A 26,143-nucleotide genomic window follows, 5' to 3' on the forward strand; every position below is an offset into this window, starting at 1 on the left:
AATCTACAGGTTAATATGGCTTAAATACCATAATGATTTTATTTTACTGCATATAGTACATTTGTTTCATAAAAATGAAATTATTGTAAGACTAAATCTTCTAGTTTAGCCACAAACAATACACATGTGATTCCTAAACATTATAATACTTAACAGATCATTACTTTTTATACAAAGTAATTCAGATTCATAATTTTACGGCTATTAATTTTGAATATTCATGAACTATTTGATATAATGCATAATGTGTTACTAAGTTATGAATTGTAATTTACAGAAAAATAGAAACATCTCTTTTTTAAAAAAGCAGTTATTAATAAGAAAATAAAGGTCATGTTCTGTTGGATCTGGGGCTGTCTGCGGTCTCTGATTTTACAGTCTGTGTAACTCAGCTTGACAAAACAACACTATCATCAAGAAATGACTCATTCAATGTTACTGCATAACCTTGTTGTCAGCTCAGTTTTATGTAAGTAGCCTATAGTTTGATTTGCCATTTGTTTGTTTTGATGCTTTGTACAACAAAAATCTTTTTATATCTTACATAACAATACGACATTCATTTCTAGTGTGTGTATATACATACATAATTTTAAAAAAGGCAACTTAAATATAAAATAGCAGCGTGCCAAGTGATTTTTAATACAAATATGTGACCATGGACCATAAAACCAGTCATAAGTAGTCAACAATACATTGTATGGGGCATTGATTTTCCTTTATGCCAAAAAATCATTAGGGTAATTCATAAAGATAGTTTGTAAATTTATGATTAGTAATATGAACTTTAAAGGCGATCTTCTCAATCTTTTGATTTTTTTTTTGCACCCTCAGATTCCAGATTTTCAAATAGTTGTATGTCTGGCAAATATTGTCCTATCCTAACAAACCATATCAATGGATTTCAGATGTCAATTCTCAATTCTAAAAATCTCAGTTTAAAAAAATGACCCTTAAGGCTAGTTTTATGGTCTAGGATCACAGAACCCCACACAGATTTCTAGATATATTTAAAATGAGATTATTTATTCACAAAAGAGAAATTAGTAGGGCTCTATGCTGAAACCCTGTTGTGCTTGTTGTGATTTTCTTAATTATATTTTCCGTCTGGTCTTTGGTGACAACTCATTAAAAATAAATGTTTTAGAAACATGTACAACTACAGTAAAGGTTCCCGGCACTTTCTGGTGACGTTTTAATGTGCTATTTAATTCCATTATTTTTTTTTCCATGCCTGGAAAAAGCATCATCATTTTAAATTTCCCTAATATTAGGGTTTCCATTTCTGTGCGAGCCATGGGTGTATGCGTTCAGGCAGGGTGAGGACAGGCTGTTTTCCTATTGTCTGGTGAGTTTGGAAATAAAAAAAAAAATGAGTGCAGACTCTCGACATCACTTCGGCTTGTTCAGTGACTAGAACAACATACGCTGTTCGGTCACAGCCGGGTTGGATGCTGCTGGGTCATGGTGCTCTCTAACGGCTCCATTCTTCCTCCAACAGGATGAAGACTAAAGGATGACAAGACAATAAACGAATTGATGCATTTCGGCGAATACCAAATGCGGGATGTCTGCGTCCCTTTGGCGAAGCAACGGCGCCGTGATAACGTAGTTTGTGAATAGGGAGAAATGCGTATGACACGCAGGAATCTGTCGTAAACTACGTCCTGGGCTCTGTACTCCGGCGTGAAAGTAGAGAATACTAGTCCGAGTGCTTCAGATGATCGCATAGGATATTTTCTCCACCGCAAGCGAGCTAATGTTAGCAGCCGTGAGCGGAACACTCAGCGAGACCGGGGGAATCCACTTGTGACGGAGGCCATGCTATTATGCCGCTCGAAAATGTACCCGAATAATCGGATGACAGCGCTCCGAACCGTCGACGGGAAACTTTTGGGTTCAGTCTACGCGGCGGGCTTGCAGTAAAGGAGGTCGTGTGCGGCTAGCGGGGTCCCGAAGGCCGGTGCGAGGCGAGGAGCCGTGGCTGGCATGGTGCTGTCACGCATGCAGCCGAAGCACCGCATCGATTGAAAGCCGCTCTGACTGCGTCGCCTCTCGGATCGGCTAATGTGCGTGAGGCGTGTATGGGTCCTGCGTACTCGAGATCCCCACTCCCTCACAGGGAGCCCTGAATCCGAGCTGCTCTACGGGCCATATTTTTGCCTAGCCTGACTGTCATTTCATGTATGGATGGACGCTTGCATGCTTTGACAGAGTCCTGCGTGCATCGTTGCAGTTGGCACAGTGCATCCCAAGGAGGGGCTGTTACTCTAGCAAACAGACATTGGCTCCGTCGAGGCGTTTAATTTGCGGAGGCTCGCGGCTGCCTGTCTCCCTAAGAACATTACGTAAGGCTGCAGCGTACGCTACGTATTTTCGAAGGAAAAATATCGGGTGACATTGCAGTCTCTCCCCCTCTCTCTCTCTCTCTCTCTCCCTTTCTCTCTCTCTTTCGCTCTCTCTGTCACGGAGAGATATAACGTAAGCTCCTCTCGGTTATTACGTCTGTCAAAGGCAGGGAAGGTGGAGCATTGTCCGTCGTACGTGCTGACGCAGTGGGATTTCTACGTGTGGTCTGCGTTTCGACCCGCCCTTCCCGCGGTGACGGTGATGGGTCGGAAGCGGTGTGTCGGTGCAGATTGTTCGAAGATGGCGGCCGGGTGCTGCGGGGTGAAGAAGCAGAAGTTGTCGGGATCCCCCGGGGCGGGGGGTCCCGGCGGGGCGGGGAGCGGAGTAGCCGGGACCGGACATTGTGGATCGGAATTGGGGATCGGGTCGTCGTCGACTGTGGTGGCCGGGAGCGTGAATCGGGTGAACGGCCTGGGGGGTCCGGGGGGTAGTAGTAGTAGTAGCAGCAGCAGCAGCAGCAACAACACCAATGCTCTGTCCCCAACTCCAGGAGGCTACAACTCCACCGGCCTCTCCCCGACTCTCAGTCCTGGCCCTGGCTCCGGAGCCAGGAAAATGGTCGTTTCGGCGGAGATGTGTTGCTTTTGCTTCGACGTGCTTTATTGCCATCTATACGGATACCAGCCTCCTCGAACACCCAGGTTTACAAACGACCCCTAGTAAGTAGCAAGATGGCTATTCTGACCTGCTTTGCTACAACAACAGATGGTGTGTTTCCTGTTCTCTCTGCTCGAACCAACAAGTTTAGAGCCCTCGTGCTCATGGGCCAAGTTTTGCTCTTGCCCCTGTCAGCCTAATGTCACGATTGCCATCATAATTACTTTGTTTTTATGCCCATACATACCAAATGCAGTAATTAATAGTTTACTCGCTAACCTAGCTAATCCAACCCTCCTCGATTAAAAAAGAACGAAAGGAAAAGAGTAACTGTTAATTGTCATGTTTCTAAATTCTAACTTTGTAATGAGTTTTGTAAAAATAAAATGTTACTAATTAATATACACTCAAAAGCATAATTTTATATATTTTTTATTAACAGTTGTTAAATTACTGTAGTCGGCATACATATTTGATAAAAAAAAAAATCGAATACGTGGGCTTTAAAAGTTTTTTTAGACATATAATTTTGAAGCCTGGGAGTAAAACGGATCTATTATTAATGCGCTCGGTAACTGGTTAACATAGCTGATGTGTTTTTTTTGCTCTCAAAGAGATTAATGGGTGTTAGCCTGCTCTTCTTTATTCGAGCTTCTCTGCAAGCTAACATGCTAACCAGCGATAGCCAACAAACACGATTCTCATTCGTCGAATATTTGGCTTTTTCTTTTCAGAAGGTCTCAGTTTTCTTTCTTTTTCTATTTAGATTGATTTTTTTCCAAAAACACCGAGTGTTATTCCGTTTTGATTCGATTTGAAGCCGCTTTCAGTGGTTAGCTCAAGTGAGCTAGTAAGCTAACAAAGCCCAAGAGTTGTTTACTTTTCCCCCAGATATTTTCATCCGATGCCTCTTACAAAATTGTTCATTCAATTTACAGTCATACGCTTATGTAAAGATACAACAATAACATGATATCAGGACATAAAAGAATGTTTGTGTTAAATGTTAAATATACAACGGTTTTGCTATTTTGTCGACCGCTAAACACTAAATCTTTATCTAGGACATTTTCAGGTAAGCTTTCTCGATGACATTTGGTGTGTTGTAAATGATTGTGTATTTGTATTGTAAAACAATGAGATTTACTTGAGCCACAGTTCGACTGCTGAGTTATAAGAGCGTTAAAGGGATCTTTATCTTATCCGGTTATTAGTCAGGGTTCATCGAACTAGGCAATGAATGAATGTCTTCACTGCAGTTCCTCCATCTGCTTATAGTAACACTGCCGCTATTTGGAAATACATATATTTATTTCATGTATACAACAATATAACTGTGTTTTTTCAACACAGTGGTGTTGGCCATTTACGGACCACTGTCATGTTCTATAATGTGTTTGTTTTTTTTTCCACAGTCAGATATGTGAATAAGTAACATGTATAATTTTCCATCTATTTATTTAGCAGATGGTTATTCACTGTTTTACAAATGATGAAAAATGTCATATTTGATAGATATTTTCAACGCTATTCATTGTACACAATGTGACTTTCAAAGTGTTGCTACACAAGCTAGAGGGAAGGAGGATATTAATAGTTAGTAAAGTAGTTGTTATGTTTAGGTATGCTTTAGAATTAAGGGAACAGAAATATGCTCATTCAGAATAAGGAATTAATATGTGCTTTATAAGTACTATTAAACAGCCAATATGCTAGTAATATGCATGCTAATACGCATCTAGTTAATAGTGGGAATTGGTCCCTGAACTAAAGTTTTATCAAAGTAATAAATACATATAGCTATAGCATTTTCTCCAAGCACCAATGGTCCACTTGGATGTTTGTCTTATGATGTGTTTTTTACAGCATAATCCATCTTGAATCCTTATTGATTGTTAGCATTTGATGACAGCAACACATAGGTGTCAGAAGGGGGAATGGACATACAAAAGAAATCACTTTCTCTGGATTAAAAAGATAAAAAAATGTAGTACTTTATAATAACTCTGATAATTCATTAGCAAACATTAAATAATGCTTAACAGATCATTAGTTGATATATATTCAATTTGCTACAATTATGAGATGATGTTCTTGAAAATGTTTACAAATGAACATTTAACATTACATAATAAAGCATTAGTTCATGTAAATTAAAAAGCTTAATGTTATTAAATGTTCATCTTATATGATCATGCACTTTAAAATTTTTTTACAATTTGTTTTTATATAATGATGAACAGATCAGTAGTTATTATATCCAAGTATCTACAACTATGAAATGATGTGCTTGTGAATGTTTACTAATTGGACTTAGCTGCTGTAACAAAGTTTGAGTAAAGGTCTAAAGGATGATTAGTCAAGAGGATTTATATTCTTGATGAAACAACACCAACCAACCACACACAATAGTAATTTGGGTGCAAACCTTGTTTTATTGCCTCAACACTTACAGTATACTGTAAACAGGGGATATTCCTTTCATCATACATCAGTATGAAAAGAAATGTATTTCCAGGAGAGAAGAAAAATACTTGTATGTAACTACCAATAATATTGAAATAAAAATGCATTAGATTAATATATAAATCATTTTAATCCATTTAAACAAGAAGTTTAATGGAATTTGTAATGCATTCAGTCAGTGTATAACATCTGTTAAAATCTGTATATTATTTTCTTAAAGTGCATGATCATGAAGGTTAATGACATATGTATGCGTTTTAATTTAACTAATGATCTGTTAATCATGTAATGTTCAATAAATTCATTAGTGACAATTTACAAGCGCATTATTTCATATTTGTAGCTATTTGAATATATACTATCTAATGATCTGTTATTCATTATATAATGTTTGTTAATAGTGTATTAATAAAAGTTATTAAAGCTGTATATATTTACTTTTTTTTTTTTTTTTTTTACTGTTGTAAGATATGTGATTGTAGTACAGGTGGTTTATGTGTGGACTGAATGAATTGTTTCTTATGGTACAGTTTTAAATCAATGTGAACATATCATTTGCAGATCAAAACTTGATTTGTCTTAAGATTTTATACAGTTTTTATCTTTTAGTTGAAATGGCAGTTAGTTTATCTTAATTATGAGATATAAATTGCTAGAAATTAAAGCAAGGATTCTGAAGAAATCCTTAAAATGTAAAGTTAATGTTGGTTATTTTGCTAGAAGACGCGTGACATGTATTCTAAAATTGGCTGAAAAAAAAATCAAATGTTTGATTTCCTCCGACTGGGTGGAATCATGAGCCCCTTTCACACAGTAATACCAATAAATTGCCATTTTCCGTTTTTCTTTGGCAGTGAAGTGGAGGTATGACAGGAAGAGAGAGAGGGGTGTGGGGTTGGGAAAGGTCCACGAGGCGGGATTTGATCTCGGGGCACCCGAGGCGGTGTTGGTGCACTGCTCACAAGGTTATTGGCGCCGACACATCTTACGTCAGCTTTAAATTCTCACACTTGTTTGTGACATTATTAAGTGTTTGTGCACCGCACATTTCAGTTCTCACAAAGATGCATTCTGTGTCTTTGCATCCTTCTGAGTTTGTTCTTTCAAGATAGCCTGACAAGAACACGAGTCTCCATGAGAGTGCCAGTCCATTCTTTGTGCTCTTATAATTGAGAAATAAACTAGACATTTTGTAGGGCTTGACTCAAGGATTCAGGGGAAAAAAAAAGCTGCGTTCACACTAGCAGCGACTTCTGCTTGCGACGAGGTTGCTAGTGGGCGTATTAGCGAATCAGGTTTCTTGCCGCTAAATTCAAACATTTTGAAGGCAAAAGACTAAATATAAATTAAATCTGTACATACAAACAAAAACGAATGAGAAGCAGAACCTATATTTTTCCATTGCGTATGTTTATCTACGGCTGAGAGGAGAACGATCACATGAGCTCTACCATCTTCTTTCCTAATGGCTGTCGCTCCCGAAAGTCACTCTTCATTTGCAAGTTGAGGGTTTCTGAATTTTGTCGCGTCGCTGGACATGGCCCATCCGGTTGTCAACGGTCACTGTAGCTCGCTGTTGCTCGTCGCCGGAAATCGCCAGTTCTTCATTGAAATGAATGGGATCGAGTTTCTGTTTGTATTTCAGATCTGTTCATCATGGGATGTCCTTTATATAGTGAGATGGCTGATGCTGAAAACACCACAAGTGTGACGTGTGCTTGAATACGTGTAGCAGACAAAACTGTGCCACTGAAGCCCAAAACATAGTTAGGCTCTGCATATATGATGCACATTTTGTCACCAGAACAGCATATGTGTACTGTAAATGCATCACCTAATTTTTAAAACCATGTTCATTATGCACGTGCAGATCACATGTGCTGTGGATTTGTTTTGCACCAGTCAGTTGTTCCACAAGGTGGCAGCACTTGCCCAGGCTTTTGTTTCACAGTAGGAAACAATGAGGCGTAGACTGCAACAGTATTGTATCAGTATTTTATCAGTATTTTATTTTCCGAGTTGTGTTGAGGTAAAAATAGCAACAGGTAGCGCCTGTAGCTTACAAAGTGCAACTCTTTCGCATCAACGAATTAACGGCGCCCCCCATAGTCCAAAATATACATAAAACAATGTGTGTTTTTTTTAAAAAAATAACACAAATCTTTAATTTCTACTAAGTAAGAGACATAATTTGTTTTGTTTTTGGTTTTTTTTTCAAAGAAAAATTAAAAATTATTACACACTTAATGGTTTACATGCATAAAGTGGTCTTCACAGAATGAAGTGTACATGCGTGAACAAAGACAACATGTGTAACGTATCTTTGAAAGAATATAAAATGCACTGCTGCTTATTTTCCTCATTTCATTGTCAATATTTAGTAATAGGCTCAAATGCAGGATTTTTTCACTTGGTGTTAAAAGCATTAGATTGTTGATATAGGACCTGTTGTTGTTAAATGTTTATTCCTCTTCTATTAAACTAGTGTAACATTTTATAACAATATCGGCCTGCATAATCAATAATACCTTACCATAAATGTGTCCAACCCAAGTGATAATGTCATAATAGGAGAGAAATGCTGGATGACATCAACATGCATGGTCTTGCAATGACCATAAAAACGCTCACCTTCACCTTGAACATAAAGGATTTTATATGACTTTCTTCAGCATCAACGCCTCATGAAATGCAATTCGTTTCAAACATAAATCGATATGAACACGTTGGAATTTATTACAACTCATAAAAGGAAAGCTAATGCATTCTGTTGGTATAAGGCCAATTAAGTAAATTAAAAACACAACAAAACAAACAATTTCAATAATTAATGCTAACAGATTGTAGGATATCATTAAATAAAGTGCCGGCAAATTGAACAACCAAAAAGCTTTTTCCGACAGGCTGCTTGTCACAGGCACACCTGTTATTCAATTTAATCTGTAGTCTTGGAGTGGGTAGATGATAACATTCGCATATTGCGACTGTTACCCCTCTTACAGGTTGGGCAGTTTCACTTCCCACCACTAGAGTTTGTGATATTTTGGGGAGTCCCTATGTTAGACATTCTTTGAGACAGGAAAAAAACAAACCTGAAGAAAGGGGGTAGTTAGAAAACATGGTCAGAGAAGCATTTTACAAACTGACATTTAAGTAATCGCATTTCAGATGTTTACCTGTTATGTTTGTTGTATTTCTGAAAGAAACTTAATTTGTTTGGAGCTTGCACACTACCTTTAAGAGCTGTAAAAACAATGTGTTATGAAGAACTAGAAAGACTTTTGTCTGAGACAAGGAAGTGGTGATAGGATTTCACCGCATGCTTTCCCTGAGTTAGGTGCGTGTAATGGATAGTGATGCTAACTGATTTAATACACACACAAGGTATATTGTAGAGCATTTCTGTTTTGCAACACGCAGAAGTGTTTCAGAGTGTCTGTCACTGATCTTCTACTAGTTCTTGTTGTTGGTGGCTTTAGTCTGACAACTGTTCTTTTATGCTGATCCCTATGAAAAACTATCTCAGACCTCCTGCCTTTTGTCTTTTTGTCCACAGTTTGCGTGGCCATGTGCCTATTTAGCTCAGTGTCTTTAAGGCAGCCATGACATTGCTGGATTTTCACTCAAATGTCTTTGTGCGGTTTTTTTTTTTTTGGAATTTCACAAAGGTTGCTATTTTAATTATTTTATTATTTACTCAAACTAGTATAGTCAAGCAAAATGTTATTAATAATCATAAAGAGTTTGACAGGGAAGGCGATGGTGGTTCTTTACTTATCAATAAATATTGCGCCTGCTGAACCCGTGGTGCGGCAGCAAAGTTCCTTGAATGTTATGCTGAAATGAGAGTATAGTTCGTAGCCATATCGATCTAGAAAATCACAACTTTTCATTTTTCATCCATCTTTGTACACAATTTAACTACAGAAGAGTCAAGTTTTAAATGGGAAAAATATTGAAACTCATTGGTCATTTTTGAGCGAGATACTAACGGTCTAATCAGATTCAATGATCTATGCTAAACTATGCTAAAAGTGCTACCGCCAGACCCAGAGATCGGCTGAATGGATTCAAAAACTGTAAAACTCATCTGTTTAATTCTAGGGAAGATGGAAAATGAGCCTATTTTCCAAAAAAGTGGAGTGTTCCTTTAATTTCATTAATGCATTTATCCCATTTCATCTGCCACTTTTTATAATTAAATATAGCAAAACAGAAATGAAATCAACACAAAATCCTTAACCTTTTTGCCAGAATGGTCTAAAGAAAATCTCAGTTTTGGTGGAAATCAGACCATTGGTGTAGGAGGAGTTTTTTTTTTTTTTTTTTTTTTTTTTTTTTTTTTTTTTTCCTAACAAAATCTAAATGGCTGACAGGAAGTTTGGCAGACTGCTTTAAAATTGGTGTCTATGCTCTCGCTTGAATCACAGAATCTATTGTTGACTCCAATGGATTCGTAAAACACAGCGTTTTATGTTAAAATTCCAAAATGGCAGACACCCAAAATGGCCAACATGTGAAAATTGCCAATTACAATATAGGTGCCTTCGCACCTTCAACACTTGTCCCCAAATTAGTGGTCAAGGTCAGAGGATGAAATTTGACACTCTGAAATTGTCAGGGTGTGAGCTTTTGAAATGTTGTCTATAGCAATTCAGTTGCTGCCCACGTTTTTTCTACGCCACGTGGTGTTTGTGCAAATGACGGGAGTAACTTTTGTTGCACTGTAAACAATCAGCGAAAGATTCACTTGAGGAATATAATAATAATCTTCAAAACCAGGGTACAATGAGGTGACGGATTTTGGTGTTCTGTTCCTGTCTAGAGCTGTCCCCGTTTTACTGGCTGCTAATATAATGCAAACAACCCTGGCAATCATAACCTGCTTGTTATTTGTTACCTTTTTTAATGTAATGGACACTTACATTTAAAAGCCTTTATATGTACATTAAATCACGCTTATAGACGCCAAACCTGAAATGAGCCCTCCTGATGTTTTTTTGTTCCTTGTTTTGCTTGTTTCCAATACATGTAATTTCTTCCATTATGAGCACTGATTCAGAATTAATGCTTGGGATGTCCAGGCAAAAGTGCTTTGATACAACTTCATCTTTTTATGTATGTATCACTGTCCCTGGATTTAAGGGTCAGGAGAGAATGCCTGATGCTGGGAAATGTGTCAGAAAATCTAAGTGTGGATGGCAGATGGAAGAGGGTTAGGTAGAATTTCAAGTGGTTTCTTTCTTTTTTTTTTCTTTTTTTGCAGGGGAAGGGTAGATTGTAAATGGGTAAAAACTGATTTTAGGTGGTTATCAGCATGTTTGTGTGCATGTAAACATGCTCACTAAGTTTAGTCTTTACCCTGGTCTTTCCAGCGCATTAAAAGAGTGTTGCCAGTTTGTTCCTGGCCAAAGGGCTCAGTCCTTAAATTTCCATCATGATCAACTGATATTCAGCTTGTGCTTTAAACAGTGCCCTAAATTTTCTGTCATGGGATCAGTTAAATATTGACTGCAACCGCAGGCCATATATCGTTAATCCTTGTTCTCATTAACTCCACTTTAATGTTAAAGGTGGATAGTAGGATAGTAACAATTGGACTGTTTATGTACAGAAGATGGACTGTAGTCAGTAGTAGTTGTAGTACAAATATTCTCATTTAACAGCAGGATTTTGAATCGGTTGTTTATGTTTAATATCTGTAGTTCATGTTTGCGTCTCCTGAAATCGTTGTGGGGTATAGACTGATAGATGGATAGAATTATAGGTCATTAGGGGAAGTGACAGATACAGTAATTTGCTGCTTATTAATAGTTACTATGGTAGTTGTTAAGTCTAGGTATGGGGTGGGATTAGGGGATCAAAAGTGGTCATACATAATAATTGGAGTAATATGTGCTTTATAAGTACTAATAAACAGACAATATACTAGTACTACACATACTAATAAACTAGATAATAGTGAGAATTGGTCCCAACAATAAAGTGTTACTGCTTTTGCTTGCAATGTTACCACTGCAATACTGTAACCTGTGACGTCTTCAGGGTTGGTTGAGTTCAACAGATAACAGAGACTGCAGAAGTCAGACAGTGGACAGATAGTGAAAGATGGAAACTGGAGATCCACAGGGCTAGTGCTGTACCGGTTAGCCTGACAATCGCACACAGTCATGAATACCACAGGCAAAAAACAACATAATTATGTTTTTTAACATGAATCTTAGGACACCAGTGAAGTATAATGCTTTGTTTACAAAATAATTGGTTAGCAACTAAATGTTACATTGTGACCATGGAAACATTTGGATTTAAGCCGTGTGAAAGTGGTATGTGAGCCTATAAATCTGAATTAAGCTATACACGGCTTTGTGCTCTGTTTTGTGAGTTGCTCACTCATTGCTATGGAAAGCCCAACTAAAGCCAAAGCCAAACTTGTCAGCCAAACTTTTTTTTTTTTTTTTAAATTCTGGAAAGTGTGTGCTCAAGTAATTTGTTGACATATTAGACCTTAATGGTCACACTGCACAGTGACTTTTTTTATAGAAAAATCCTGTTTCACTGATTTTAGTTTTTATCTCTTGAGACATTCATAGTTTGTGCCTGTTAGTCAAGGTAAGGCAGTCAAATATTTGTATAGAGCCCGGGATGTGATGTGGGGGAAGAATGAAGGATATCGTGTCCAAATAAAGAATTTGTTTGTTCATTTTTAGTCAAATCATGGCCATACTATGAATTAGAAATTCCCACAAGAATGCGATAAGTATGCGTTTTTGGATGCAGACATTCTTTATGAGTGGATTGTTGAATCATTGGCTCATGTGATTCATTCAAAAACGTATTCGTTCAGAAATGAGAAACACCATTGTTTTCCTGGGATGCACAAATATTCGGCACCGACTTTGGAAACATTTTTGTTGACAAAAAAAGAAAAAAAAAGAGGACAGTTGAACTGCTGTAGAAAATCAGTATCACATTTGTGAGTGCGCTTGTGCTGATATTCAGGAAAACTGCACTCATACTTGTGTGACAGTACTTAATTCCGTCATATCTAATAAATCTAAAAAACAAAACCCATAGAGGGAGATTTTTGCTTTCATACCTTGAAATTTGGGCATTCTGACTGCATTCTAATTGGTGTTCTTTTCTTTTCCAACAGTCCACTGTTTGTCACTTGGAAAATCGGCCGGGACAAGCGGTTAAGGGGTTGTATAGGTACATTTTCTGCCATGAACCTGCACTCAGGACTCAGGGAGTACACCCTTACCAGGTATGCCACATCCGTCTTTGAAAATCTTCTTTTCTCTCACTTATGCATCTCCATTTATTTGGATTAGATTTAGAATTAGTTACATTTATTACCAAAATGAGGATTTCCATCTTTATTTATTTATTTATTTACTGCACCAAATGGAATTGCAAATGATTAAAAAACAAAATAATTAATAATAATAATAATAATTAAAAGTGTCAGGTTTCCTACACTCTTTCCATCCAATTCCCTTTTTATTTAGTTAACACATTTTTCCACACCAAACTCTCACGATTTGTTGGCCCAATTTTTTTAAACTGTGTTTTGAAAGCACCACAGTGTTTATACCTGAGCTGTTAAAGGCTGTGTTTAGACTGCAGGCAAAAGTGGCCCAAATCTGAAGTGTGACTTGGATAAGTGTGTATAGCACAAACCACATGCAATCTGACACTTTATTTTCTTTAGATTAATTATTACTCCAGTACTTGCATTATTACATAGTCTAGGAATTTAGCATATATTATTGCTCAATACTTTTTTTTTTTTTTTTTTTGTGTCTTCCACAATAATTGGACACTCTCTCTACTGACATGTGGAGTAATAATAATAATAATAGCAATAATAATTTTGCTTGGTTTCTTGAAAACATCAATGTGAATGTGATGTGGACCACTTTTATCACAACTAAAAGTGGTTTGGGTCAACTTTGGCAACATTCTGATGGTAAACTCTTTTTAAAACAATTGCAAGTCTCACATCCAGCATGCCATTTGGAAATTTTTTTTTTTTTTTTTTTTTGTTGCTTTTTTGTAATTTTCTACAAATCATCTTGAAGTCTATACTCAACTCGTCCACTGGTTTACATTTTGCAGAAGCAAGTCAACCTTACCTGAAGTAGCCCTGCACTTTAACTAACACTTGTACATGCATTGCCTATAAAGAACATCTTAAACATCTTTTTCTTAAGAAGTTGCTTGACCTTGCTTCCAAGCTAGTCATCCATCTCTAGAACCACGGTCACATTCTTCCCTCAGCAGGAACGGAGACACCAGAACAGATGCTTGCGTCTTGGCTCGACTCAGCCCAGTGTTCGCTGCCAAATTCCCGCTTCTCCATCCTCTCGTTAACTTTGAAGCAGTTATATAACCAATAACAGTGTTGTTAACCTTCAGACTTCCACGTTCGCCTCGTTATTCACTCTGGTGTCAGAGGTAGCAATGAGTATAGAGATGAGTTATAGTGGACAGAATTAAGCATCACAGATGCTGCTGCCATAAACTTTTTAATCCATACAATAAAGTCATTGTGTTGTTTTGAAAAATACGTGCATTAAACATGTCACAAAAAGGAAGAAAATACTGATACTTAAAATATTTAAGTATACTGTTATTTAGATGCATTGAAGGGGTCATAAACTGCATTTTAGATTTTATTTTACCTGATGTCTAAGTTTAAGTTAGTTGTAAGTTCACACGCATTTTACCATTCATTTCATATCCGGATAGTATTTGGGTATTTTTATTTAGAATGATTTTAATATGGTCCAACCTGAGCCAGTCACAGAAATGCATGGTAATTCTAGTTATTGCCAGTAAGTGCAAGTCAGTATTCTCAATGCAGTTCTCAAATTCTTTGAATTTTTTCCCATATTTTTTTCAAGCCATGTTGGATATTTTTGGTCAGTCATTCGTAAGGGAATGTTTTGTTTTTATATCCCACATGCCTACTTCCTGAATATGCCTAAATGTGCCACAGGCTTACCAAACTATGCTGTGGAAGTTTTTACTTTCAGTGTTTTATGCCATGTTCTGTGCACACATTGATGGAGGAATAGTCGAGCTTTAATCAGCTTAATTGCTTCTCCTGGGAAATGAAGTAGTGGAAAAAAAACACAAGCAACAGTGGACTTCTGGGAAATGTTCTCATGAGATCTGTTCAGTATTAGGACAGTTACATAGAGCAATTGATTTGAAAGTAGATGCGTTTTGACACAGCTCTTCACTGTGTATTTAAAAATCTTAAAATTATTCATGAAAAATTGTCTTTGTTTACTCACCATCATGCCATAGGCGCTGATCCCATGGTTACTTGAGAAATAGCAGAGCACCCACAGAAAAATATAAGAGATTCTTTATTTCACTTCAGCCAATTAAAAAAAAACTGAGTTTCAGGAGCCTCTCTGACTTGTTAATCTTACATCATTGTTAATCTACCCTGCAAAAATGCACCAATTCCCTTTTTAGAGTGTTTAGTCAAGTTTAGTTCACTCTGTTCGCCAAATACACTAATCTTAAAAAAAAAAAAAAAAAGCAAGCGTTGAACCAAACATTATTAATGATATTAACCTTCATTCATTTGTTATTTAGGGTTGACACCCACCAGCAAAAAAGACCTATCCCTCATTCCATATTTCAAAATTGATGATCAATGCACAAGCATGATATTGTTCTGGCAATCAAAAAATCTAAATCTGGTAATGTATCATGATATGAATAATTAAGTCACAACAGTTATTTTGCTGTAAATGTTACAAAATAAAAACTTGCGACTATCAATTTCAATATTATAGCCCAAACAAACAAACAAAAAAACAAACAAACTGCAACTGTCAAACACATTTCAGATGTTCCATGATAAACCGTTATAATGTTACTAATGTGTTGCCATTTTTTAACAGACCTTTTGGAGATTAACGCTTTTAGATTCCATTAATTTCTAATATTTTGTTTTCCACATAAGTGAAGAAAATCATACATTTGGCAGCCAAAGACAAAACTTAAAGACAAAACTGGCTGTGTATTTATTAATAATTTGCAAGATGGCCATTTTTGGCAAGAAATGTGTTAGTGTGAGCATTTAAAGCAGTCGCCTGTCACTATCACAGCTCTTGGATACTGAATTGAATCAGTTACCGATACTTCAGAAACACTTCTGTTGTTACTGACAGAAAGGTTGCCAAAGGAAACCCATTCTCTTATTCCTGTTCTCACTGTTGGTCTTTCTTTGTTAATGGACTTTCCTTATGGGCTTTTCTCTTTCTGAGACATTATCACCTCCTCTTTTGCATCTGCCAGGTGTTGTGCCTATGAATATAGATAAACTCACTAGTCAGACTAGTCAGCTTCACTAGGTTGTTGGACAGCTAGTCATTCTAACCGACCCCTAAAAGAATGTTTGTAGGCATTCATACTCTTACTTGTTTATTGCGATTGGCTGTCTAACCTAGTTGACCCTTTGTTTTAATTGTACCTGGAATCTAGAATTTTAGCTCTTTTTTTTTTTTTTTTTCATTGATTATTATACTATCACAGTTTCATTGTACGCATTGTGGGGCTTTGTCCTGAATCTTGCCTTCATGTCCACTTCACAGTGCCCTTAAAGACAGTCGCTTTCCCCCCATGACGAGGGACGAGCTGCCGCGCCTCTTCTGCTCAGTGTCTCTGCTCACCAACTTTGAGGATGTTGGTGATTACCTAGACTGGGAGGTAAGAGCACAGAAGCGATACCATCTGTTATTCGTGAAATTAAACTCCCTGTACACTTAAGGTTTTATTGCTGCACGGATTTTGGTTATAAATGTCACTTATCACTAAATCACTGTTCCCTGAATAGCTGAATAAGTGTTTGTTCACTTAATCATTTGCATGAGTTTTTAGGCCTTGTCAGTTTAAACATTTATAGTCTAATGAGGCAGAGAATTGACCACTATTTGAAATGGGAAGTCTGAACCACTAACCTGACCACGCCACTAGAAAAAATCTTTAGCGTTAGGGCTATCACTAAAGATTATTTTTTGTAATTGAGTAATTTGTTTTTTCATTCTGGGGATTAATCGAGTAATCGGATGATTATAATTACTTTTTTTATTTTTTTTTAATATTGTGTACTATTTGATCTGAACTGAGCTGGATGACATCATTGAATTCAGTGATGAACTGCCTTTACCTGAAAATTGAGTGTTTACTGTTGCCCTTTTGCATTGCTGATGCACTTTTTCTTATTTAATACTGTACAGCCGCTTTGTCACAATTCTGTATTGTTAAAAGCGGTATATAAATAAAGGTGACTTTTAGTAGTAGTAGTAATAAAAATAGACCTAAGGGAACAATAGCATTTGAAAACGACCTGAAATGCATATGTAACAGCAATGAGACAATAATAATTATTTCAAATAAAGTGTCAAAAGCAAGTAATCGTATCAATTTATTGAACAAAACTGTTAAAATACATAATGTATTATAAACAAGAGCTAAAGTACATTACGTATTATAACAAATGCCTGCCGAGGGCGCCAACAGCCTGACAGTTGTTTTTACATTTTACTGCACAATCTAATCCTTGTTTAATATTGACTCAGCAACATTTAATTCAAATGTCCACTTAATCTTTAATATTTGGCCATTTCTTTATGATAGAAAAGCTACAGCCACTGTAATTTCTTCAGTATGTGGACATACATTTATTTTGAAATCACGATGAACAGAGAACGATATTGATGTATTCTCTTGTGTTTGTGTAGGTTTATAATTTTTATTTTTATTTTTTTTTAAGTTTTACCTTACAAATCTGATGAAAGGGTGCACGTTGTGTTCCCAGATGAATGTTATAATAAACCCAAACTCACAACAACATGCAATTTGATTTAAGTGTAATGATACTTTTGATTTAATTCTTACAATTACAAATTCTATGATATTCCACATTAAACTGTAAATTCTGTTTTTATGACTGGATTCCGCGATTCAGTCTGTATTTTTCGCATTGCAGAAATCATAGGGCTCAATTTTTATCATGAGATGGAATTTCCAATAAACTGATCATTTTAGTTTACTTTTTAGTTAAAAGTTACTGTTTAATTAAATTAAAGCTGCTTAGTTGAGCAAGTGTGACTGGCTTACAGGTGTTGTTCTGGTTTAAAGAGTTATAAATGAAAATATAGCTGCAAGCAGCCAAGCCTCGGTGCCACCGCCACCATTGCAACAGTGGGCATATGCATTTAACCCTCTGGTAGTCTTTGGTTGTTAGCAACAATTTTTTTGCAACTATCAGAATGATATCACTCGATCACTTTAGTCACACATACCTGTATTCTCAGAGGTCTAACATGACCTCAATAGGAAATGAAAGGAAATGTGTAAACGTATGTTTAAACATTATGAATGAATCAGAAAACTAGTATTCATCGCAGAGTGCACTGCAGCTCAGTCTGAACTCAAAACAACTTTAGAGGTGAGACACTTTCAAGATCTTCTCACATACACACAAGCGCAGCTCTCAGCCAACAATGTTGACAAATGGTCTGGCCACTGCGGCCTGTTGATGGACATCTTGCGAATTGCGTGATCAGAGAGCGAATTTGGGCTGTGCAAAATTAGCTACTCTCTGCATCCTTGCATAGGCGTACAGATGTAGCCTGGCATTATACTGTGGATCTTTGGTGATTCAGGCCATGCAAACATACACGCGCGCTTGCGTGCACATACGCTGTCCTTGGCGACCTACAACAGTGCAGACAGAAATGCGCCCTGGGTGAGGAGTGATGATGATGTCTTGTGTATTGTGCATCTTTTTTTGTAGTGTTTGCAGAGTTGGGGGATGTTAGTTTTACAGTGTTTTTCCTTACTGTTAGCTGACTGTGACTGTCATTCAGAGTTCCACCTTTGGGTCACACTTTAGTTTGGGGACCAATTCTCACTGTTAACTCATTATTAACTACGACTTTGGCCTCAAACATTTAATTTGCAGCTTTTAAATAGTAAGGTAGTTGTTAAGTTTAGGTATGGGGTTGGATTAAGGGATCTAAGAATAAGGCATTGTCTGTGTGTGTCATGCAGATACTAGTCAGTAATCCTCTTGCCACATAGATTCTGCATTCTTTTTCTGTCAGATCCTGGAGAGTAGATTGCAGGTCTTTGTATTACATATTTCTGCTGCCGTTTCATGTGCATTCATCCCTTTTGTCAACAGTGACCCAGTTCAGAGCTAGACTGTGTTTACACAAACTCAGAGGCAAAGTAGTTAACCGGAAGTGTATCTCTGCTTTAGGGATCCTTCATTAGTGGTGTTTGTCGATGCAAGCATTACTAATGCCCATGCCTGACATTAGGGATTTGAACAGTCTGATTTCTTTAAATGATGAAACAGATGTGAAATCCCATAGAAATACACTAGCTGTATAGACATGCATAAGAATACCCTGGAATTATTCTGAATTTTTTATTCTTATTATATAAGCATCATGTACAGACATTAACCTGATTGGCATAACCAGATTAATCCAATATTCCAATTTCTATCTGAACAAGATAGCATGTATGCGTTTCTAATAATGTAGGTGTATATGTATATAATAAGTCAATTACATTAGTAGATGTAAACGTCAGTTATAGTGGTAGACACTGTGTCAGCACAACTATGAATATCGGACTACTGATGTAAACGGCTTGTGTTTTGTATGTACAGTAAGCAGAGTAATTGCAACAAAAAGAAAAAAAAAAGTGGAGATAAGATTAGGAGGTAAGTGTGAAGTCCGAAGCAAGACGCAACCCATATCAACCCATTGAAAACAACGTCTCATAGTCAGACACAAAATAAAAATAAACCGTAAGTAAATGACTTTCCAGTAATTAGTAGCAAAATTGCATATCAAATATTGTAACGCATTAGAACAGACCTCATTAGTTCTTTAGCACCACGTCCATTTGAGCAGCTTCTTTTGCTTTTAAAGGCAGTTGGGAAACCCACTTTAAGGACCAGCTATGTTTTTGTTTTGTTCTGTAACTCCGCCCACTGCCTATGTACCCAATAGTGAGTCAACACCCCGGGTTGCCAGTTGGTGTAAAAAAAACTTATTGCAGCCATGGAAGCCAGCAAAACGAACCGGGTCAGAGAACGCCGATTCTACCCAACCTAAAAAAAAAAAAAAAAAAAAATCTCCACAATCTGGCAGCCCATGTGAGGGTCAAGTCTAAGGAGGACGGGCGGGAGAAACGTTTCTCTCCAATATTTTGAATTTGGACTGCAGGCATCTATGATGTGTGTTTATGTGTTTATTTGGTTACATATGTGATTTGTCACCATGCCATGTGACTCTGTCACTGTCAGTATGTCTGTTTCTTCCCTGTTCATTTTAGTAAGAGCGGGAGCAGTATTTGTCAATTACATATAGGTCAAGTATGAAAAGGAATACATGGGATTTTTAAAAATGTCTTTATTTCCTAGGTGGGTGTTCACGGCATTAGGATAGAATTTTTTAATGAAAAAGGATCAAAGCGCACCGCCACCTACCTGCCAGAGGTTGCAAAGGAGCAAGGTGAGAAGAGGAAACACACTTGCTTGATTTCGGTCCATGATGTCTTCGATTGCATTGTAGCAGCAGAAATAACATGCAGTCTAAAAAGTGTGAAAGAATGTGATTGAATTTGTTCTTCACAGGATGGGACCACATTCAGACCATAGATTCCTTACTTCGAAAGGGAGGTTACAAAGCTCCCATCACAAATGACTTCAGGAAGACTATTAAATTGACCAGGTGAGAGGATTGCCTTTTCTGAACATCACAGGCTATTTATAAGTGGAATGAATCTTTTAGTACTTGTGTCCAGTGGCACAAGACTGCAGTGTTGGAGAAGGTTATTTTAAAAAGTAATGCTTTACAATATTGTGTTACTCTCTAAAAAAGTAACTAATTGCGTTAGTTACTTTTTATGGAAAGTAATGCACTATAATAGTTTCGTGTTGTTTTATTTCTCATCTGGGCTGGGCTTGCTTGTTTGTTATTAATATAAAAAAAAGTTATATTTTTGGCAAATGTAAAAGCCCTTTCGCACCAAAAGTGAAATGCATAAGCTTCAGGCTGAAGAAAATGTTAATTCACGTCTGTACGGTATAGGGCGCAGCTCAAACAATCCTTTCAGTTATGCATCTGAATTCTGAATTTGCATGAAAATAAGACACAGGAGAAGAAAGTTCAACACTCTTCAGCAATAAAAAAATGAAACAAATGTTATGTTTATACAAAGTCAGTTTTGCTTAGTAGTATGGTTGAATTAAGACATCGGTTAATAAGATGTGCGTAAATGCATAAAGAATATTTGTTATTTAACAAATGTATCATAGTCTGAGTTTGCATTTCACTATATTCATTTTGAGGAGCACTGAATCTGTTTTTGTGCAAGTGAGATGAGTAAATGCATGTTGATATTTAATCTAGAACTACAGTAACATGTTTTCACAGCGCACACAACGCCTTTGCGCTTACTCACGATTTCTCTCAACATGGCAACACGAGAGCTGTCACAATGCATGGGAAAACAAAGTAACTGACGTTACTTACTTGAAAAAGTAACTCAGATATTTTGTTGCAAATTTAAAAGTAATGTACTACTTTTCTACTTATTTAAAAAAGTAATCTGATCATGTTACTTGTAATGCGTTACTCCCAACACTGCAACCTATTTTTAATACATTTGACACAGGATGTTATGAGCACCAAGCTTTAGTTGTGATCTTTCCATTGCACCAATTTATTTAAAGCCTCAAAAAGACGCATTTTTGCACAATGTGTAAAATGAAAATATTTGGTAAGCAGTGCCACTTTCAGTTCTGGCTATTGATAACTGTTGGGAAAAAAACAAACAATTTTGGCAATTTGTGGTTACTGTGTAAAACTGCTTTTACTTGAGGGTTACTTGTTGAAAGTGTAGATGGGTCAAGTCCTTTGATCAAATCAGAACAGAGCTTGAAATCTGTTGAATGTACAAGGCAGTGATGTACAATGCTTAGCAGTTTAGCTCGCTATGACACAGACCAAACTCAGATGACAAATAACAAACACCATAGCAGGTGTGGATTTCAAAGTATGTCATTTCCTACTTTATTTGTAGATAAAATTCTTTCTCTGCTCCTTCATAGCTGCAGTTTGTCACCAAATGTGTGTGTATATATATATATATATATATATGTATAAATTCTCATTGTTGCTGCAACTTTTGTTAATGTTTTGAGACAAAGAGCTATTGTGGTGATATTTAAATATATTTGGCTTTTTTGGGGGGGTGATTAGCAATAAAAAGTTACAGATGCACCGTTTTTTTTTGCGTGTGTGTGTGTGATCTGCTAATACCAATTTTTGCAGATTCAGATTTTTAAGAACTATTATTGACAGCATATACGGAAAATTTACAATTACATTACAATTTACTCAATCTGGACTAAGTTACAAATGCTCTCTCAAACACTGACTGGAAAAAGGTAGAAATAACAAATAACTGAAAATGAGTTTCTGTATATAACAAAACAGATGTCATTTCCCTCTATGTTTATAAATGGACATTTTTCCTCCTAACCTTATTAAATGTGTCATCTTTCACATCAGATTCTTACATTGTTTAAATTTAATTCAGAATAATAAACTGTACCCTTGTTACCATTCAAATGAAATCCGTATCAACGAACTCCATTTTTCCACTGCAGGAAACACAGAAGCTGCATCTGAAGTGGCATTAGATGTATTTACACAGACTGTTTGATGACGCTGAGGTGCTATAAATGCATTTACACCGCAAAATTTCAAATGCACATATAATTTTATACGATCGATGTTTTAAATATTTTTGATCATACGAATAAGAAATGCTGGGAAACCAAACCACCAGTAGGTAGCAGTAAATGACTGTTTTAATGAGTGAGTCATTTAGTCGTTCAATCAACAGATTCGTTCAAAAGACTTTCTTAAAATTATTCAGAAACAGGCAAGTGACTTTATGAATGGGCCACTGAATCATTGACTCACTCCATTCATTCAAAAAGGTGGATTCAGAAACAAAACACTGCTTTGTTGCTCAGAGACAATAGAAATTCAGCAAAAAGTCAATACTGTGTCTAAAATGCAAGTTGTTTATTGAACTACTATTGTATAAAATCTGTCGCATTGCAACCGTGTTGATATTCGGGAAAACATCCGGGTCGTGTAATGTTGCTTACCTAAATCATATATTATACATATCCTTTTTTTCCCTACCGCACTATGCATTTATAACTTTGTGTTCTGTTGCAGTCATCGTTTACACTGAATGCAATAAAATCAGAATCACAATGAAGGATTTCCACGCCAACAACATGTTTACATGTCAATTTTAGCATTTAGTGTAACGTAAAAACGGACTGGCTTGAAAACAGCAGACTGACCGGTTGGTCACCAGTCCGGGCCGATCATGGCCGGTCGATCAGTGCATCTGCATCCCTAATGTAAATATAACTGAAATCACAACACAACCATTGTCTTGAATTTATAAGTATAGTGGTTTTGGCAAATGACATCTTGTTTATAAATCTTGATTTTAGCAGTGCAGAGAAGCAGATTGGAAGTGATGGCATCTGTTCTTAATGGCTTGCATTGCTTGACAACAGAAACACAAATATATGTAAATGAAAACAGTTTTATTTTGAGTTTGGCTGTATTAAAATAGGAATAGGCTGTCTAAAAAGGAAGCAAATTTTAAAGGGCTGATATAATGTGATGATGTCTTGAATATGCTAATTAGTCCATGGCGTCATCTAGCGACATTTAGCAACTTTTTGAGCAGACTTTAGCTACTTTTCATTGACTGCATCTGGCAAAACTGTATTTCTGTCACTGCCACTGATAAACCCAACTGAACTAAAGTGATTGGAAGCTCTTGAAATTATAAAAGCAGCTTTCTTCACACAGTTTAAATAACAGATCATTTTGATGCTACTAAGAGGAATGATGTAAAGTTAACCATTTGGCTTGATTATCTGCAGCATGAACAGCGATAAGTAATTTGCAATAAAGATATTTTGAGTGTTTGCAAGACCTCACATATCAAAAATAACTGATCACAGATTTAGGTCCCTGTGAAAATGTTTTATTATTTCTCGAATTCTGTTTTAATAGTCTCAGCCTCAGACGTTTAGCCAATGGAACGTGCGTATGCATATGGCACACTTATCTGGAAACACTTCAGCAGTTTCGAAGTCGCCATCGGATTGGTTAAGTTAATCACAATTTCCGGGAGACGTGTGTCGCGTTCTTTACCCTTCCACTTGGAAACAAAGAAGCCGTGACGCCAAACTCCCTCAACGGCGAAGAAAACTGTCGTTATTACAACTGTGACAATAAGTGCTTATCAATATCAACTAAGCTCTGGATTTTCAAAAGTATGTGAAATATTTAAATTTTGCAGCATACAATCTTTAAAACGTCTAAGAGTTTTACACACCGGTCTACTATTGTGGCGACATTTCCACGTCCTTAAACATGACGCACCACAAAACGATACGTGATTGGTTGCTTTATCTGTCAGTCAAATGGCCTATTGGGCGGGTCTTGACCATTCAAAGCGGACAAAGTTCCCAGACCTTCAGCCGCCAGTATTAATGGTTAAGTTAAATTAAATTTTATGCATCTAAAAGCATGTCTAATTAATTGAAACCATTGAACTTAAAGTATTAAAGTTTAACAAAATTTAATTTTTAAGGCCCTCTGAATTTTTCCAGAATTTCCCTCAAATTCTGTTTTGTTTTTACTAAATTCTGTTTTCCATTTAATTTTCTGGACTCCATTTAAATATTAAAAAATTAATCCAATACATCTCTAATTGATTGTTTTTCCCAAAAATACTGTGTCTATTTAAAGGAACACTCCACTTTTTTAAAAAAAAAGGCTCATTTTTCCAACTCCCCTAGAGTTAAACAGTTGAGTTTTACCGTTTTCGAATCCATTCAGCCGATCTCCGGGTCTGGCGGTAGCACTTTTAGCATAGCTTAGCATAGATCATTGAATCTGATTAGACCGTTAGCATCTCGCTCAAAAATGACCAAAGTGTTTCGATATTTATCCTATTTCAAACTTGACTCTTCTGTAGTTACATCGTGTACAACGACTGACGGAAAATGAAAAGTTTCTAGGCTGATATGGCTAGGGACTGTACTCTCATTCCGGAGTAATAAACAAGGAACTTTACATCATTACATAAAAGTAATATATTTTTTCTTAAAAGAAACTGTAAAATGCCCATGAAGTGACTCTGAGAGAGAGTTATGTTAAAATGTTTATGTACTTGTATTGCGGCAGCAGAGGCTGAAAACAGCCCAAGCGTCACATGCGTTTCAATATGTGTATGAAACCGTGCGTCTGCGTCATTCATTCACACAATTCCGTCTGTGTTTTCTGCATCGCGGAAATCATAGGGCCCTACAGATTAGTCATTAAAATTAATAGTTACTTTACTTGCATGATACAGTATTACTGTTGGGTCCATATTTTGTCTGTTTTAAAACCAATAATGCTCTCCTGAGACACTAACTAACTGTTAACTACAACTTTTGCCTCAAACTCATCAATGTCAGTGTTTTTGAATCTTTAGATTTTGAATCAGCATTTTTAAATCTTCATATGAAAGGGAAGATTTTCGACAAATAATTGCATGTTTCAGAAGACAGTTTGTAAACATTGTATTTCACTGTTCTGATGCCTACCCTCGTTTTTCATTTTTGTTTTAGGTACCGTAGTGAAAAGATGACCATGAGCTACGCAGAATACATCGCCCACCGCCAGCATCATCACTACCAGAATGGCATCGGGCACCCTCTCCCTCCGTACAACCATTATTCCTGACAGCGAGCCGCATGACCAGTCACTGGACCTCTCGGCGGACATCTTCCCGGGAGAGCCCGCCCCCTCGTGGTCTAGCTATCTGTACTACTGTACCATTTTATGATGATAGTTTCCGTTGCCATGTCGACAGTCCGTTGGAGGCATGGCAGCGGGTGGCAAATAAGCATTAGGTGATTATAAGCGAAAAAATACAATTCATTTATTTCGTCATTTTTATTCTTTGTATTAATTTAGTTTTTGCAGCGCATATATATATATATATATATATATATATATATATATATATATATATATATATATATATATAAAATATATCAACCCTTCCTTTTTTTTAAGCAAATAAACAAGTACTAAGTTTTTTTTGTTTCAACAAATTTCCTAAAATCAGGTTTCTCAGTCTGTGGATGGAAATAAGTCATATTAAATGATGGGCTAGTTACGCTTTTGCTCAGATTTTATGTATGCTCAGCTTTAGTGACGTACGCAATTTTGTTTCCTCTTTTATTGTTTATTAGTTTGACTTTTATATCATATAAGCAACCACAGGGTTTAAGGGATTCTTTTTCCTCTCTGTGCAATTCCTCGTGAGTGGTGATTTTTGTTTTCCCTTCTCGTTTTATCGTGAGCATTGTTGTGCAGTGTAGGGTTATGCAGTGTGGTAAGGAAGAACTAGTCAAGTCTTTATTTTTTATTTTCCTCAAACTCTGAGATTATTAAAACCACTATTTTAAATTAGCTTTTGGGTGCATCAGAATATTTTTTTTTTTCCCCATAATGTAAAA

At 36.6% G+C, this 26,143-nt stretch overlaps 1 protein-coding gene across 1 annotated transcript; it reads left to right on the forward strand.

Moving 5' to 3' along the window:
• Positions 1-1,398: 1,398 nt before the first annotated feature.
• ammecr1 (AMMECR nuclear protein 1) lies at positions 1,399-26,143 on the forward strand. Its single transcript, XM_051093187.1, has 6 exons — positions 1,399-3,068; positions 12,629-12,739; positions 16,092-16,206; positions 19,943-20,033; positions 20,156-20,252; positions 25,247-26,143. Exons 1-6 carry the CDS (start codon positions 2,611-2,613, stop codon positions 25,359-25,361), a joined length of 987 nt encoding a protein of 328 aa, XP_050949144.1. The 5' UTR covers positions 1,399-2,610; the 3' UTR covers positions 25,362-26,143.

Source organism: Labeo rohita, chromosome 21 (genome assembly GCF_022985175.1).
Source record: "Labeo rohita strain BAU-BD-2019 chromosome 21, IGBB_LRoh.1.0, whole genome shotgun sequence".
NCBI lineage: Eukaryota > Metazoa > Chordata > Actinopteri > Cypriniformes > Cyprinidae > Labeo > Labeo rohita.